Raw genomic sequence first — 18,700 nt, 5'->3', positions numbered from 1 at the left:
TTTTATTTTATTTTGGTCATCTTTATAGACGTTACTCAATTATCACAATTATTAGACTTTTCTACTGAATTGTTTGTTTGAGTTGAAAAAATCCGCTATTAGTAATTTCATTCCATTTGAGTGAAATGTATTGCATAAATATTTTCTAAAAATTACCAAATTTTATGACTATTTGCCAAATTTTGGCGACCCTGTCCTAGTTCCTAATTACTCAAGGGTGAAATTATAATTTAAACATTGTACTAAATACACTAATTACATTAAATAAGATTGCAACTAAATGGCTTTCCTTGTCAAATGATTTTTGGCAACAAAAAGGAGGCATTAACTAATTTAACGAAATTCGTTTTCGATTTTTTTTTGGTCTTAAAAAGAGAACGAACTTGTTGCATAAAAAGTTTTTTTTTATTTTCCGAAAAATACCAAGAAAAATGTAAAATCTTCAACAATTTTTCTCTCAAAATATTCTTACCCTTGATATATAATCCTCCTCCTGGAAAACTAAATTACTAAATTTTACATTTAAAAGAGTGGCAAAATAATAATGACCGATAAGTAAAACTCATAAAACACTTAACAGTTCATTAACTTCTTAAACTCGTATAACGTTCTGGAAATAATAACAAAAAAAAAGACAATTGCAGACACAATTGGAATTGTATTATGAATTGTCACTGTCAAATATTTTTAACAAATCACAAGCGATTCATTTCATAGATAAAGGAAACAAGCTTAGATTGGAATATGTGAAAACTTTATAATTATTTTGTAGCGTCTACGTTTTAGGACGCTGCTATAGCGGTTGCTAAGAACAACTGCAAACAAGAACAGAAGTAATTTTCTCTTGTCAAAGTCAGAATCTTCAAAAATTATAAAATCTAGCAAAATTTAAACCGCCCTCATTAAAAAAAATACAGAAAAGTGTTTAAAGCGTCCACTTTCAAAGTAATTATTGTTATCTCGTGAGTTGAATTTAAATTTTACATACTCAAACCCGTGATCATTGTGAAAAAGTGGCATTAAAAACTTAAAAAGCTGTGTGAACTGTGAACTGCAAAAACCATCGTGGATCGTGGCATAACGTCGGTTTCCAATGTTTCATAGATATTTCATACATGCCCTTATACAAAATAAAGTTTCTTATATGCAACACACTGTATTTTATTTAAAAAATTAAAAGAAAATAATAATAAATTTGAATGAACAATATTTGGCGACATAATTCCGGAAAAAGTCGAACCACTCCGATTTTTTCAAAAGCTTTGGAGAGCGACCGTTGTAAGAACAGGGCCCATTTGGCATTGTATTTACATTGTTCTTATGGACACTTTCAAATCTAAACTTATTTCTTTTATCAACGATTCATCTTATCCGATTAACGGAGGAAGGAGAACTAACCAATCAAAGTGGCTAATGAATCCATGGAATTCGAGCATAAACCGGAGTAGACGAGCAATAGGATTACAATCCAGACGATGCAGTTAGTTGATTATTATAAAAAGTAATGTGATAAATCTATCGAAAATTATAATTGCTTAAGATTTAGTGGTTTTACTCTACAAGTAGTAGTTTACTCTAGTTACTCTCTAGTAGTAGTTTAAGTAGAGAATTATAGTTTTGGTTATTTAAAAAGTGCTCATTTAAAAGAGTTTTAACAGAACGGGCTTTACAGACGTATTTGTTGAAAAAAAAAATTAAAAATGTTCTTGAATAGTTGTATTTAGATATTTTAAATTTTCTTTGTGTTTTTTTGCTTCTGACGACGGGAACTTCTGAACTTCCCGAAACGTTAAGCATTTTTAAGTCCGTTAGGCAAATTTGTTTACTAGTAAATCACTGCTGACAAAAGCAGTGACTACAAAAAATAACTATTTTATTTTGTAGATTTTCTTACAGTGCAAATGGCGAAATACCCATAAGACTTTTTTGAAGAGTTAAAAGAGTTTGTTTAAATTAGGGAATGCAATGCGGGATCCCTCTGTGATTCCGCGGGATCAAAGTTGCGGGATTTGCTGATTCGACACCAGGGGATTCCCCTTACGGCTTGGCCATTAAAAATAAGTGAAACAAACAGGTTAATTGTTAGGTTTCTTTCTGGCGTGCCTAAGTGAAGAAAAGCGTTTAACTAGTACTTGTGGACAATTACATCAAATAAACTGCCGGACATAATTATCGGGACAAGCAAAATTTTAGGGTAAATTTAAAGTTGAATTTATCTTGAACTAAAAAATATTTTGGGATGCGGTTTAGACCAGGGTTTAGATGTGCATGTACATACATGTGTAATGTGTTTGTACATTCTGCATATGCCAAAAAATTATTTATGATATAGAGTGTATCTGAAAGCAGATAACTAACACAAGTCAAAAAAAACTTCAACATCAGAATAATATTTTTATTTATAAAATAAGTAGATAAATTATAATAAAAGTTAAGTTTATTTAATATTAAATATATTTTTTGAACACCCTGTATACATCGGTCCAAATTTCTGTACAGATAGTTTAAGATATACGCTATATCAATATATTGTGGGCCTATGCAAAATGTACAATGCATTTTGTACCATTTAGGACCAAATGCATGACTATAAATGCATATTTTTCGAAAAAAAAACGTATTTTCCTTAAAACAAAAAAATTAAAAAAAAAACACCAAATTGTCTTTTCTAATTTCAATACAGATTAGTCGTACATAGTTAAAATTTCGATTTTTCAAAAATTGTAAATTTTCGGTAAAAAAGATTCTTGACCAAATTTGTACACTAATATAAAGCACCCTGTATATGAAAATTCGCTAAATATATTTTCGAAAACCACATAGCATCTTAATCACATTAGATGCGTCTAAAACCTGGTCCAAACCGCATCCCAAAATTGGAGAGAAAAAAGAAGAGCATTTATTGTTTACAATCCCGCAATTTTGCGGATCCGCGGGATTGATTGCTTTAATCCCGCGGGTTTGTGGGATTGAGATTTTGGTGCGGGATTGCATTCCCTAGTTTAAATGCATCCTTACCTGTAACGAAATTATATTTCCCGACTTCTCCAACCAATTTCCACTCAGTAGGGCGGCGAAGTACTGGCACCTGGAGGCTAGAATGCACTTGTGCGCTTTCAGTTTATGTCCTTCGACCTCCACGACGACATCAGGCCCTATCTCCTCAAGGAACATACGCAAAAGGTCGGTTCCCAGGCGGCGAACAGCTTTTTTTGGTTGCGAGGTACTGTAAAGAGAAGACCAATTAGTATTTATATATTTTTCAAAGGTATAACATACAGAGTGGCGCTTCAGATACGACGCGGAGGCTCCAAGGAGAACGACAGTTTTTATTGAAAAAAATACATTTGTGTAGAGCAGTAAATTTCCTACAAAATCATGAATTGCGCGTATTATAATGATTTTTTGTCAACGAGTATTAAAATTCATAAGAAAAAATTGGCGCCGGGAGGCACGTATAGCCGCCCATACTAAAATATGTTAATAAAAAGTTGGTAGGCAGTTTTTTTAGTTTCAAAGTAAAGGAATTTTTCCAATTTTTTAGCCGACCATACCAATAGGTATGGTATGCTATTAGGATCGGCAAAAAAAAGTTTTTTTAATTTCACCCAAAATGAGTTATTTGGGTCATAAATGACCTAAATACAAAATATTTTCGTGGTGTCTGTCTGTCCGTCTGTAACACGATAACTCAAAAACCGCTGAACCGATTTTCACCAAATTTGGCACAAAAATACTGTGGCACCCGAGAATCTGGCCATTAGTTTTTGGTGGGGGTGGGGGGTTGGTAAGGGGGTATAGGAGGCGGTTAAAAATTTTAAAAAATCGTAACTCCAAAATTACAGTAGCTCGCGAAACGCGGTTTTCAAATTAAGATTAGGAATAATATTTGCAACAAAATTTGTAATAACATCAAAATGAAAGTCGCAGTTTTCGAGATATTAACATATTTTAGTATGGGCGGCTATACGTGCCTCCCCGCGCCAATTTTTTTTATTTCAAAAACTGCGACTTTGATTGATTTTCATGTTATTACAAATTTTGTTACAAATATTATTCCTAATCTTAAATTGAAAACCGCGTTTCACTAGCTACTGTAATTTTGGAGTTACGATTTTTTAAAATTTTTAACCCCTTCCTATACCCCCTTACTAACCCCCCACCCCCACCAAAAACTAATGGCCAGATTCTCGGGTGCCACAGTATTTTTGTGCCAAATTTGGTTAAAATCGGTTTAGCGGTTTTTGAGTTATCGTGTTACAGACGGACAGACGGACAGACAGATAGACAGACACCATGAAAATATTTTGTATTTACATAGGTCATTTATGACCCAAACAACTCATTTTGAGTGAAATTAAAAAAACTTTTTTTTGCCGATCTTAATAGCCTACCATACCTATAGGTATGGTCGGCCCAAAAGAAATCTGTGAGATTTACAAAAAAAAATTGTAAAGGTGCGCACACTGACCAGAGCTGCACGCGCCGCATCGACCGAAGAAAAATATTGTTTGCGTTACTTTCAATGAAGGTGCGCACACTAGCCAGAGCCGCACGAATCGCATCGACGAAAATACGGCCAGCATTGGTGGGCCAGAACAATGAGGTTATATACCCCTTATAATCTCATTGAGCCAGAATGATTTTCGGTAAATGCGGCTAGTGCTGCTGACGTTACACGCAATTCCTTCCACTCTACGTAGCGTAGGTAGCCGAAGAGGAGACTAGAAATTCAATATGCTAAGAAAGTTCGCAAATTTTTCATGGCTCATATTGAAATATTGAAAAATTTTTAGTTCTTCCTCAATTAAATATGGAAATAATGTGGATTTTTGCTAATATTGTGAACCTATAACTTTCGATTCTTTCTCGTGATTTCTTCTTCTTCTATTAGCAAGGGGCTTTTAATTATTTCTTGTTCGTTGTAATTTATTGTCGAGAAATATTAAAAAACACGCTTATCACCGCAGACGGGACTCCGGAAGCGACTGATGAGAAATTCGATTGGCAAATACGGGTGTAGTAGGGGCAAAAAGAAACAAAATAGCGAATAATGCGGCGCGTTCGGTACGGCTTAGTGTGCGCGACAAGAAAAAAAAGTGCGATTCGGGCGGCGCGTGCGGCGAGTGCGGCTCTGGTCAATGTTCGCGTACCTTAAGAGATCTTTTTTGTAGAGAATTCAATTTTCTACAAATATATGAGGTTACTACGAGATATTTTTCCCAAATAGTAGATACCGAGATATGAATTTTTCTTTGTAATAATAAGGAAAAAATAGAAAACGGTAAGGCGGAGGACCTTCCTATTAAAAATAAAAGCTCATACTTGAAGAGAATTTTTGGATTTAGGTACATAATCATAATACACATAATGTACTTAAATTCAACAAATTCCGAATTATAAAGTTTTGATTTTGAAATGTTAAACGAAAATTTTGTAATTTCCAGACTTGATACAATCTCATTTTATACGTCTATAGATGGTAACTTGAAAACTAATGTCAAATATTATTAAGCATCACAGTTTCCGCAGAATGGCAACGTTAAATGAAACCGAACACATCGAAATTAATTAAATCGAATTAAGTGATATTTGCAAAAGTCAATAGGTAACTCGGAAACGGTTGGTTTGAGGTACATTGTATTATTTCGATTTTTACTTAAAATTGAAGGAAGAACCGAAATATGGCAATAATATACAGGGTATTCCATTTAAAAAAATGAAACTTTGACGTGCCACGACTTTATGACCGACCCTGTATACTTAAATTTATTACCCGCTAATGGATACTTAAAAACCCTATAACTTTTTTATTTAACTTTTTTGCGGTACCTTGTATATTTTACCTAATAATCGACCGTTCCCATACATATCAGCGACCCTGTATTTTAAATTAAAAGTCGATTATTTGTCGCCCATATCACCTCATCGTAAAATAAATGTGTAATCTTGTTGCATAATAATGAGTAGTATTTATTTATCCACAGGATGGGAATTCTAGTATCCCTCGATTTTACAGCGTTCTTCATTTCCGGCCGAAGCATACTATTTGCATTTCTAACAGAATCGGCGTTTCTGTGTTTTTTTCAACGTTGACTTTCCCATCGAAATATGCACACTGCAATAACATATTCATATTCCTTAGTTGCTCATTTCCTTATGCAACAAAATAGTTCTGTTGCATCTTTAAATATGTAATAATTATTATATTTCGTTGATGGGAAAAAATTGTTGAGTATTAAAATGTAAAATTGCTTTAATTTTTTTTTAAATATCTTCTTTAATACAGAGTGGTGCGAACTGTATTCCGGAAACTTCGGCAGCATATTCTGCATATAAAAATAAGTAAAAAAGTTCGTATAAATATATGTCCTAAAATGCTTAGTTTCGTAGATACAGGGTGTAGAAGTTTCATTTTTATTTCGATTTTTTTCAAATAATTTCTAAAGTAACGTCAATATTTCGATGAAAATTGGTGTCTGGGAGTTTTTTGATATGAGAAATTTGATTTTAATGTCAATATGACTCCTATTTGTAGGAGGCGCCGCGCCACCTACATGTGTTTTAACCTTTTAATAAAAAGTTTTAACTGTTTTGAAGAGTAATAACTTTTCGTCCGTACCTATAAAACCTACCGAGTAAAAAAATATACATTTACGACGTTTTTTACGTAAAAAAGGTATCTTGGTAAAAATCGCTACGAGTAATGGTTCTCGAGATATTTGAAATTGAAATTATCAATATCTGTCACCACTGACATAAATTAAACATGTTGCCTAAATAGTTATTAGACCGAAATCATAAATTAGAAATGTTTTTGTGCCAAAAGTTCAACAGACACTGTTTTATCATCATTTTTCCGCAGAAAAATTTATGATTAATTTTAAAAAATCAAAATTTCCCAAATTTATTATTTCAGTGGAATAACTATCTAGTCAACTTGCGTTTATTTTTTGTCAATAATGACATGATTTCCATTCGAAATATCTTGGGAACGGTTGCTCCTAGCGATTTTGACCAAGAGACATTTTTTACGTAAAAAGTCACGAAAATATATATTTTTTAATTCAGTAGTTTTATACAAGTACGGACGAGAAAAGTTATTACTCTTCAAAACAGTTAAAACACATGTATATAGGAGTCATATTGACATCAAAATCAAATTGCTTATGTCAAAAAAACTTCCAGACACCAATTTTCATTCAAATATTGACGTTACTTCAGAAATTATTTGGAAAAAATCGAAATAAAAATGACATTTCTACACCCTGTATCTCCGAAACTAAGCATTTTAGAACGTACATTTATACTTTTTTACTTATTTTTATCTGCAGAATATACCGCCAAAGTCTCCGGAGTACACTTCGGAAAACGCTGCCATGGATATGTTGAACAGGGGCGCTAAGACACATCCGTGCCTGTGTCCGTGCCTTACTTCTGTATTTTCTACATTATCTCCCGGTATTTTTTATATTTCTTTTGGTAAAGGGATTCGCTTTTAGGTGGTACTACTACTTAGGTGATACTACTTGTCGCGCTTTTTCAGCTTTTTTTTTTAATATTTCCTCCATTTTAATGGAAACGTACTCGAACGTGTGCCGAATTAGTGCGAAAGGCGTTTTTTGACAAAACAACTGAACTCGATTGACAACAATCGTCAATTTATAAACAGGTCATTCAATACAATAGTAATCTGGCTACAAATAAAGTTCCTACCAGCAGCGTTATTACAAATATACCGGAAGATTAATAAAACCAACATTTTATCTCGTTTTAAAACGGGACAAAATACGAGTCAATTCAGTAAGAATTAAAATTAACAAATGTACCATCGGAATTATAAGGTGTTAATAACCTCGGGCAATTTTTATAATTCAACGGGCAAACCTCTATAATTCCCGAGATAATTCCCTGATACATAAATAACTATTGACTAATAGTTTTTTTAAGTGAAACTATTATAGGGATATTAGATGTTTATGGAGAATTACTTGTAATAAAATTCTAATTTTTTTGGTCATGCCTTGTTGCCAGATCTACTAATAGCTATTTTTGCCCCAACCTTTCGCTAATCATCCTACTAAATCAGAGCAAAATTCTTACTAGAATCTTACTAAATCTCCAAAATTTCAAAAAACTCAATTTTATTAAATAAAAAAAACAGCAAAACAGGAAACCATTGATCAAGGGGGGTTTTAGAGGGCGATACAACCCTGAAAACACCCCTTGCGTGCGCCATTGTTTTCAAATAAACCTCTAATAAGATATATTATCATTATACTACACGTTGTGGGATAGCCTTGTACACCGCGATGATTCGATTTTAAATCTGATTTGCGTCAGTAGATATCCATTTACGTGATAAAAATCAGTAAAAAGAAGATTGTAATTCATTTTCCTATAGCCAGCGAGTATGGGGCACCGCCCACATTGTTCCTTACAATATATTTTGATTAAGTTGCTTCATAAATATGGTTTCCTGCTTGATTATACCAAAACTAAGAAAAAAAAATACAATATACTATGGGCCATGTGTTGGCCAAATAAAGGTTTCTGCGACGCAAAATATTCTTTATTTTTGGTCAGATACTAGTGGAAAAAAAATGATTGGAAATTTCGATATACAGGGTGGTCCGAACCATAGGTCCGAACTGTATTCCGGAAACTTCGGCAGCATATTCTGTAGATAAAAATAAATAAAAAAGTTCGTATAAATGTATGTCCTAAAATCGTTAGTTTCGGAGCTACAGAGTGTAGAAGTTTCATTTTTATTTCGATTTTATCCAAATAAATTCTGAAGTAACGTAACGGAAAAACGTATTTGGAAAAAATCGAAATAAATATGAAACTTCTACATCCTGTATCTCCGAAATTAAGCATTTTAGGACATACATTTATACGAACTTTTTTACTTATTTTTATCTGTAGGATGTGCTGCCGAAGTTTCCGGAATACAGTTCGGACCACCCTGTATACATTATTTATTAAGATCTTGTTGTATTTAGATTCCCACTTTAATTTACTGCTATAGATACATACATTGAAGGAATAAAAACATAATCAATTTAAATTATATGCGAATATAATTTGCATGCGGTGCATGTCATAAATATTTCATACGATTTGTACACAAATCGCTCAATTATTTGAACGCTCGCCAAAATTTTGACGACCTTGTTCCTGATTCCAGCTGCTCTTAGATTAAGTTATGTTTACTACTGTTTCTATTAATAAAATACCGAAAATATCAGTCGACAGGTAAAGCTGTCACCATTCTCATCACGACAACTGTAATTAGTACAAAATCTCCCAAAGCTTAAAAATCCAGGTCCGTATTTAAGAAAATAAAGTTGATGATGGTATCTCGTTAATGAAACGTCAGATTTAAAATTTAATTTATGTGTGACTTACAAAAAAGGAAAAAGTAACAATGACGAAGTGACATTTACTTTAAAATATATTTCAAATAAAACCAGGACAGATTAAAAACTATTTTAAAATATTTCATTTCCTTCCGAATATCTTCGAATGTATTCGGATATTTTTTAATTCGCAATACGGCATTTTATTGGCCATATAATTACGCAACTTTACCATAATTTGAGCTTCTTCGTATATCTCTTATGGATTCCAGGTCACCCTCGAAACCCAAACCAAACCTAACACCCTGTATATGATCTACAGTATGTCCCGGATTGTCTTTACAAGAGGGAAAACTTTTTTATTATTGACATTTTGAGAAAAATGCATTCTTCACAAAAATTTTTGCTTGTCCTAAAATGGTTAAGCTGTTTATAGTTCTCTCCAAATTTGTATACCGTTTTAGAGAAAATTGAAAAAAACATGAAAATATGGTTGATTTTTTTCCTAAAAATCAAAACACGTTTCTATGGTAATATAATTTCGTTTTAACTCTTTTAATGTCATATTTTTTTTGTTCAATGTACCGGGTGGCCAACTAAGAATGGACGCCGGCTGTATCTCAGAAACTACTTTTCGTATAACTTTGGGAAAAAAATTCTAATAAGTAAATCGACCAAGAGAAATCGCCGAAAATTATTTTCAAGTTCGAAAATTGTCCGCTAGGGGGCGTTTCTCTGATAGCCAATCAGAAAACAGGGTTTTTCTCAAAAATATGCAGGTGAACAGGTATTTTAAATATTACTATTGTAATCATCGAGAAATTTGTAATTTTTTTGATATAGAGTATTTTGCTCTATCTCATAAAATAAAGTGGTGGGGTAAGGTTAAACTTGCTTTTATTAAAATAAGGATAACTCTGGTTTAGGTTAGCCGATTTAAACAAACTAGGGCTCGTTTGAAAGAGTTTTTCTTCCTTAATGATCTCCAGTATAAATGTTGTTTCCATAAACTTTTTCGTGGTAGCTAGAGGGCGCTGTTTGACATCATAACAGGTATTGCGCTTTTGCATACAAAAATTAAATAGCTATATTTCTCTTTGCACAGTTAAATAGAGCACAAAATTTCCAAAAAATCAGCGCAAACCGCAACTTTCTATCTTCTCTCTAACCGGAGATATTAAGAGATCAAATCATGTTAGGCTGCCGCTTAGGATTATATTGTCTAAAAATTATACTAGTAGGCTAGGAAACAAAAAGAGGTAAATTGGTTACGTCAAAATATCAAAACATATATTTTAATTTCATTTTAATACCATTTAATTGTTATTTATTCACGTTCGTTCTTGATTCGACCCCATAAATTAAAACCCAGGCATATTGAATCCGATGACCTAGCTGGCCATGGAAATATGCCGCTCCAGCGTCTCTATCTACTAAAGTAAGTGGTATCCAAGAAGCCCCACACACTCATAGCACAATAAGTGGCACAACTGCACCAACTGCATTCATGCTGATGAAATTGCAAAGCGATTGAATCATGATTGATCCTCTAACAAAATTGGCAATTCATCTCTTAGAAATTATGGATAATTCATTTCATTCAGATAATTAACAAAGTCCAATCATTTCATTAGAATTCCTGCCTAAACATTTACCGACCAACGGTCTTGGTGCTGAACTACTTACATCAAGGGTAGATTAGGACCAGTGGTGCATGTTGATAAGATTCGCACTTTAATTGCTATATTAAAAGTGACGATCAAAAAAAAACGACCATAAACTTAATAATAAAATAATAAATAACACAAACAGCAGGTAAAATACGAAAACAAGTGTAATCAAGGACGAATTTGGATTAATAACTAAATGATGTTACATGAAATAAACCCCTAGTTTTCGACCATACGAAATTTGGCCCTTTTCTGTTAAAAGCAATATGGCGGCAAACATTCCTAGAAATTTTAATAAAATTATCGATTGTCCGACTTTCGGACATTTTAATCTGAGAACTACATACGTATAATTAACCAAGAAATTCGTAAAAATTATATGGATGGACGATAATGTTACATAAACACGTTTAAAAATTTATGACGTCATTTTTTTTAAGAAAACGCCCGAAATTCGGATGCAAGAACACTGAACTTAAACGTTTTGATATTTTGACGTAACCAATTTACCTCTTTTTGTTTCCTAGCCTACTAGTATAATTTTTAGACCATATAATCCTAAGCGGCAGCCTAACATGATTTGTTCTCTTAATATCTCCGGTTAGAGAGAAGATAGAAAGTTGCGGTTTACGCTGATTTTTTGGAAATTTTGTGCTCTATTTAACTGTGCAAAGAGAAATATAGCCTCCTATTTAATTTTTTTATGAAAAAGCGCAATATCTGTTATGATGTCAAACAGCACCCTCTAGCTACCACGAAAAAATTTGTGGAAACAACACATTTATACTGGAGATCATTAAGGAAGAAAAGCTCTTTCAAACGAGCCCTAGTTTGTTTAAATCGGCTAACCTAAACCAGAGTTATCCTTATTTTAATAAAAGCAAGTTTAACCTTCCCCCACCACTTTATTTTATGAGATAGAGCAAAATACTCTATATCAAAAAAATTACAAATTTCTCGATGATTACAATAGTAATATTTAAAATACCTGTTCACCTGCATATTTTTGAGAAAAACCGTGTTTTCTGATTGGCTATCAGAGAAACGCCCCCTAGCGGACAATTTTCGAACTTGAAAATAATTTTCAGCGATTTCTCTTGGTCGATTTACTTATTAGATTTTTTTTCTCAAAGTTATACGAAAAGTAGTTTCTGAGATACAGCCGGCGTCCATTCTTAGTTGGCCACCCGGTACGGAGAGGGTGATAATAGTTATCGGAAAATGTGATACTTTAACAACACCAAAAAATATGACGTTAATCAAAATTAACAATAACCATCTATCAAAGAATGAAATCGAAATTATATTACCATAGAAACGCCTTTTAATTTTTAGGAACTAGAAGCTAAAAAGGTTTTTAAATTTTAGGGTAAAAAAATTGGCGCCGAGAGGCACGTATAGTCGCCCATACCAAAATATGTTAATAAAAAGTTGGTAGGCAGTTCTTTTAGTTTCAAAGAAAAGGACTTTTTCCGAGACTTGTTCCAATTTTTTTTGTTGCAAATATTATTCCTAATCTTAAATTGAAAACCACGTTTCGCTAGGTACTGTAATTTTGGATATACGATTTTTTAAAAATTGTAACCCCTCCCATACCCCCTTACCAACCCCCCCATCCCCACTAAAAACTAATGGCCAGATTCTCGGGTGCCACAGTATTTTTGTGCCAAATTTGGTTAAAATCGGTTTAGCGGTTTTTGAGTTATCGGAGTGTATATGAGTGTTACAGACAGACGGACAGACAGACAGACACCATGAAAATATTTTGTATTTAGGTCATTTATGACCCAAATAACTCATTTTGAGTGAAATTAAAAAAACTTTTTTTTTGCCGATCTTAATAGCCTACTAGCCTGTTGGTATGGTCGGCTAAAAATCAACCATATTTTCACGTTTTTTTTTAATTCTCTCTAAAACGGTATGGAAATTTAGAGAAGTATAAAAGGGATTAATCATTTTAGAACAAGCAAAACTGTTTATGAAGAATGCATTTTTCTCAAAATGTCAATAATAAAAAAAAATCCGCTTGGAAAGACAATCCGGGAACATACTGTATATGTATAAGATTTTTCCGAGGATTTTTCAACAATTCCCAAAATACGTACCTGGAATTGGTGATGGCGCTTTCGGTATCCGAGCCGTTCTCCGCTATGGGGGGTTCCGGCTCGATGGGATGGGGGGCGCTCCGGTAGCAAGCGGAGCGCGACATGAGGAAGGGGCTCTCCACCCAGTGGCTCTCGGGGATGGAGCGGCTCATGCGGGGCGCGAAGCTCACCTCCACCCGCGCCTTCTGGCACTCCATCATGTCGGACAGTTTGACGAACTGCGGACATGCCTGAAACAATATATCAAAACATTATATTCCAAATAAATGTCTATACAGAAAAAAATAAAATAGTGGCTCACCCCTATGACTTTTTTAGATGCAAACGAAATTTAGTATGGTGGTGTATGATATAAATCGGCATCGATTGACGTACTTATTTAATTTCAATATTCAATTACTTTCGGTCACTTCCTGTTTCGCCGGAAAAACTTTTGATTTTTAAATAGTACACTCAGTATTTTTTTACTTTCTTTTATAGAAAATGACAATCTGAATAGAATGATATCATATGTCAACTTCTGACATATGATTAAAAAAAATAGCATTAATTTATATTTGTTAAAACCATTAATTTTTAATCAAGAAGTTTTGGAAAAATAAATTTGATCGTATAATATTTTTAGTGTCTTTTCCTGGTCGATTAAAAGATGCCCAAATTGTATTTTTAATCATAACTCAATTTTTTAAATGGACCGAGGATGGCTCATTAGCATATTTGGCAAAGGCATTTTTTACGAATAATTTGGTACCAATACTTGATATTTCAAGTCGTTGTACTGTATGATAAAAAAAACGGCGTCAGAGATGGTTATGAAATGAAGATTGCTGTAATTTAATATGTAAAATTATATAGGGAATCTTATCGATATTCATTTCCAAGCCAACTGGACGCCGTTTTTTCTCGATCATATTATGGTATTATGTCTGTAACTGTCATTACATTTACTGCCGTGACACTCTAAATTGAAATTTAAAGAGCTAATGAAGAAAAGACTATATAAGTAACAATGTCAAAAGTTGACATATGACATGTCATTGGGTTCAGTTCAGAACGCCATTTTCCATCAAATAAAGTAAAAAACTACCGACCGTACTATTTAGAAATCAAAAGTTAGCTTGTGAGTAGTCATTTTCGGCGACCGAAACTAATATTGAATACGGTAACCAATCCTCATTTATGTCATATATTAATATACCAAATCTTCTTTTTTATATTATAAAAAAAGTTATAGGGGTGAGCCAGTTTTGAAAAACACTCGGTATAAAACAGAATTGTAATAAATAAAAAGTTATTTTTTGTGAAACCAACTGTCTGTGGCTTTGGAATTCCATTTAAAATAATTATTCAAATTCGCTCACACTTTTTTGAACCACCCTGTAGAAGTGAAAATATTCTCCTAAAATACATCCAATACATATATTAGGCAAAACAGATGCCTGACACACTGTTGCAAAACCCTCTACAGTACAGAAAATATACTTGAACCGAAATATTATGACAAAACAAAAATAATATAACCAAAACTCAACTTCAATCATTCTAAATCATTTGGTCATCAGTCATTCTCACCACAAGATTTAAAAAAACTAAAAAAAAAACATGCCTTTATAGCAGATCGAACTGAAAAGTGAATTAATAACTTTTTAAATATCAAGATATATGTACAACAGCGATAGAAAGACAACAAAACAACTCACTGCTAATAAAATTTAATCATTTTCAGAGAGCTAAAATAATACTACAGAGTGTAGAGCGTACATGAGTAGCTATTTCTAAAACTTGAGTTAATATAAAAATAATAATATAAAAAAAATACACGACGTCTTTTTGTATATTTTTTTGGCCTTTCCAGCAACGACTCCGCCACTGTTATATTTAACCCCAAAGGTCCCCTTTTAGTCCCTGTTGTACTAGATAAAAGGCGGATGTATGTATAACAGGTAGGGACTATTCGAATTGTTAGGCAGGTGTAAATTTTACTTGTAAACTTATTTCTGTCCACTATATCCAACAAATAGATTATTTTTGCATGCAGAGTTGTTTGAGGTCGGGACTACACATACGTATATGAACAGTATCAAAAACGGTAACAGGTAACAACAGATAATCTAAAAAAAAAGAAACCAAAATAATCTAGCGAGAAAGTCATAATACTTGCATTGTTGTGCCAAAATTAGTCGACTCGTACTCATTTCGTGATTCCCTTTTATAACATCAATCAAAAAACGAGGTGCCGAAAATAAGCTCCAGTAAATTATACCGTATGATATAAAAAAGCGTGAAATCACACACACATTTTTTCGGTATATGTCAGACGATTCTAAAGTAACTTCATGTTGTTTTTTAGATCATACTGTACAGGGTGGGCCAAATTCGACGCTTTTAAAAGAAAACATCCTTTTCTGTAGGAGATAAACGAACTAATATTGGTGTCTAAGCTCATTTTTATCAAAAACGTGATGGTGAAAACCGCACATCGATATCTGTTACCGTTTGGAGTTACGGGGTGTTTTTCAAAAATGCACATTTTTAACAAATCGCTGTAACTTTTTTGCTATGAAAAATTTTGTATTTTTTTGAAAACATTTCTAAAGCACCTTTTTACGTAGAATTTAATGGTTTAAGTATAATTTTTTTAAAATTAAAAGTTATCAACAGAAAATTTGATTTTTTTATATGGGACACCCTGTATATTTTTAATTCATTGAAAAGAATTTAAAATTACCTTTCCAAAGATATAGCACACTTGACATTTTGCTCGATTCTTCCTGAAGATATAGAGTTTTTAAAAATTCGCCCACTTTGAATACAATAAGTACCTAGGGTTTGAACGGCGCCAGATGTAATACAAAAAAATTCTAGCCTGTGAGCAGCAATTAAAACGAAAATAATATTTGCAATGAGAGATGCAGAATTTTATAACAATTTAAACTATATTTAACAACATCAACACATCCTAACTATATCTAATAACAATAAAAATTAATAGCAAACCAAGACTTTTGCTACAAGTGTTCCACATGTCGACCGTCTTCTGTTATGGACAGACAAGACCGTTTTTGAACATTTCTCGCGGAATTCATTAACTCGGTGGGGGTGAAACATACCCTCGCAAAACCGCAAGTACTTTTAATTCTTGTCTAAATTATACGGGAAATTTAAAAATAAGAACTTTTATTCTTCCGCAAAGATAAAAATCAATCACTAAGTCGGGCGGCCTCGACGGCCAACGGCTGGGATCTTGGTTAGTTATTCAATTATTCTCGAAATTGGCTGCAAAAAATTGCATGATTCATTCGACTTCAGCGTTCTGTGGCGGTGCCTCGTCTTGCTAGAAAAATATGTTTTCCAGAGAAAGAGAGTTCCATTGATCATCAATAAGGTGTCCAAAGCCTACTAGTTAAACGTGGCGAACTTTTAAAAATTCTGTATTTCGAAGGGGACTACCTATAACAATATATTATCAAATGTGCTATATTTTTGGTTCTTTAAGGTAAATGTAATTAATAATAATATTAATAAATAAATAAAAATAATAATAAAATAATTAAGGTTCTGTGGTAATTGCAAGTTCTTCTCAATTAATTAAAAATAAACAGGGGATCCGAGATAAAAAATTAATTTTTCTGTTGATAACTCTTATGTTATTAATTTTAAAAAAATATACTTAGAAAACTTACATAAAAATACAAAATTTACCATAGTAAAAAAGTTACAGCGATTTGTTAAAAATGCACATTTATGAAAAACATCCGATGTGCGTTTTTCACCAGCATGTTTTTGATAAAAGTTGAGCTCCAGACACCGATATTAGATTTCGTATATCGTTTCGATCTCCTATAGAAAAGGGTGTTTCCCTTTAAAAGCGTCCAACTTTATCCACCCTGTACACATAATTAATATTACTTGAATGATAACCCGGAATGCTAGTAAGCGTTCCTAGTGTTAATGAAAATTAGTGCTGCTCAAAAAATAATCATTTAAAAATTATATATAAAATATACAGGGTGACTTAAATTCGAACCAAATTTCATAGTTCTAGGTCAACGGAAAATACCCTATACATTTTTTGAGCTATAAATGGCCGTATCTTTTTTTAGGTTAACTTAGAAGTTTGAATTTTCACAGCTTCAAGGGACTGTAGACCTGAGTACAAGCCTGAATATATGGTTTTAATTTCAACGTGATACCTCCACGCGTTCCCGAGATAAAGGGTCTTGACAGACAGACACATAGACAAAATAGTGAGCCTATAAGGGTTCCGTTTTTTCCTATTGAGGTACGGTTTGGTTTGGTTTGGAACAGAACAAGAACAAGTAAATCCAAAGAGTAAAAAAATAATAATAACGAGAACACTAAATCATTATTTAATCTTTGACATACCGATTAACTCAAGTACTTACAATAAAATACTTTTTCTAAAACACACAATTTTAAATTTCTTAAGTGTTTTGATTTAATGGTGTTATTCCCAGAAGATTACGATCAATACCAAGTTAATTTGTCGTAACAAAAAAAAGTCTCGCCATACATGACAGGTATTTAATCACTGTTTATACAGGAATATTTATTAGAACAAAAAACTAATAACTAATCGGTACGATCGATTTTTTTTCCAGGTCAGACACCTGCGGGTCCACGACCTGCCGCCTACTTCTGCGAACCACTAGGCTAAAATTTCGATGTAGTGCGGTTCATTGTTAGCACACGCGACTTACGACAAAAACTAATTGAACATGAAAACGATACCCCACAAAATTAAAGATTAAGAAAACTAGGCTGTATTTTTAAACTTATAGGTCGACCCTAGGTCAATATCTACCTAGTTACAAAATCTCTCAACCTTCAGCTTCAACCTAAAAGAAAATAGAGCAATACAAGTAGAATAAGTCAATTGTAGAATAAATAATAAACAACATAAAATCAGCAAGCACAGAAAAGCACAATAAATCCGCAAATTTTCAGATTTCAAAAGTTCAAATGCGTCAATTAAAACGTCAAACAGATAACAGTTAAAAATGGGTGTTCAAGATGCCCCTATTGTCTGTAAAGGGACGTCCATAGTGCACCGGCTTTCCGGTGCTTGGCTTATCTCAAAGAAAGTCTCATCGCTTTATGAACTTCCGCAATTGAAGTAGGTAGTGGCCATTAATAACCGCTGGAGGAAAACGGGAATGTCTCATTTCACACCATAGAGCTATTTCCTTAGGGTATCTTATGTGCTTTATTAGCTAGTGATCATATTTATATTAAACTGAAACAAGAAATAAATACTGACGTTCATGAAATTAATAGGTCCCATTGTGATAGCGAATTTCGTGAATCATCGTTTTCAGCTTATTCAACGATTTCCAAAGAGAGTATCTAAATATGTGAGGGAAGCTACACCACAGCCTCCCTCACAAATTTAGATACTCAGTAGCAACCAACACAGATTAACTTACAGATGTGGCACTTATTTCATCTTGCTGATAAACGCCGCCGTGACCTCGGGCCTTTAATTGTCAGATTCTGTTCTTTTTCTCGAATGCAGTGTTGCCTTTTGGAAAAAATGTTTTCC

At 33.1% G+C, this 18,700-nt stretch overlaps 1 protein-coding gene across 1 annotated transcript in view; it reads right to left on the bottom strand.

The window, feature by feature from the left end:
• Nucleotides 1–18,700, bottom strand: part of LOC115877889 — a 58,912-nt gene that overhangs the window by 19,008 nt on the left and 21,204 nt on the right. The window contains exons 3-4 of the mRNA XM_030894240.1: nucleotides 13,138–13,367; nucleotides 3,019–3,226 (exon numbers count right to left, since the gene is read on the bottom strand). Coding sequence (XP_030750100.1) covers nucleotides 3,019–3,226; nucleotides 13,138–13,367 — 438 coding nt within the window. The remainder of the gene's footprint in view (nucleotides 1–3,018; nucleotides 3,227–13,137; nucleotides 13,368–18,700) is intronic.

The sequence above is a fragment of the Sitophilus oryzae genome, unplaced genomic scaffold (assembly GCF_002938485.1).
Source record: "Sitophilus oryzae breed Bouriz unplaced genomic scaffold, Soryzae_2.0 scaffold_1499_pilon_pilon, whole genome shotgun sequence".
Taxonomy (NCBI): domain Eukaryota; kingdom Metazoa; phylum Arthropoda; class Insecta; order Coleoptera; family Curculionidae; genus Sitophilus; species Sitophilus oryzae.
The sequence above is the reverse complement of the archived record's forward strand: the minus strand, read 5'-3'. Positions and strand labels throughout refer to the sequence as shown.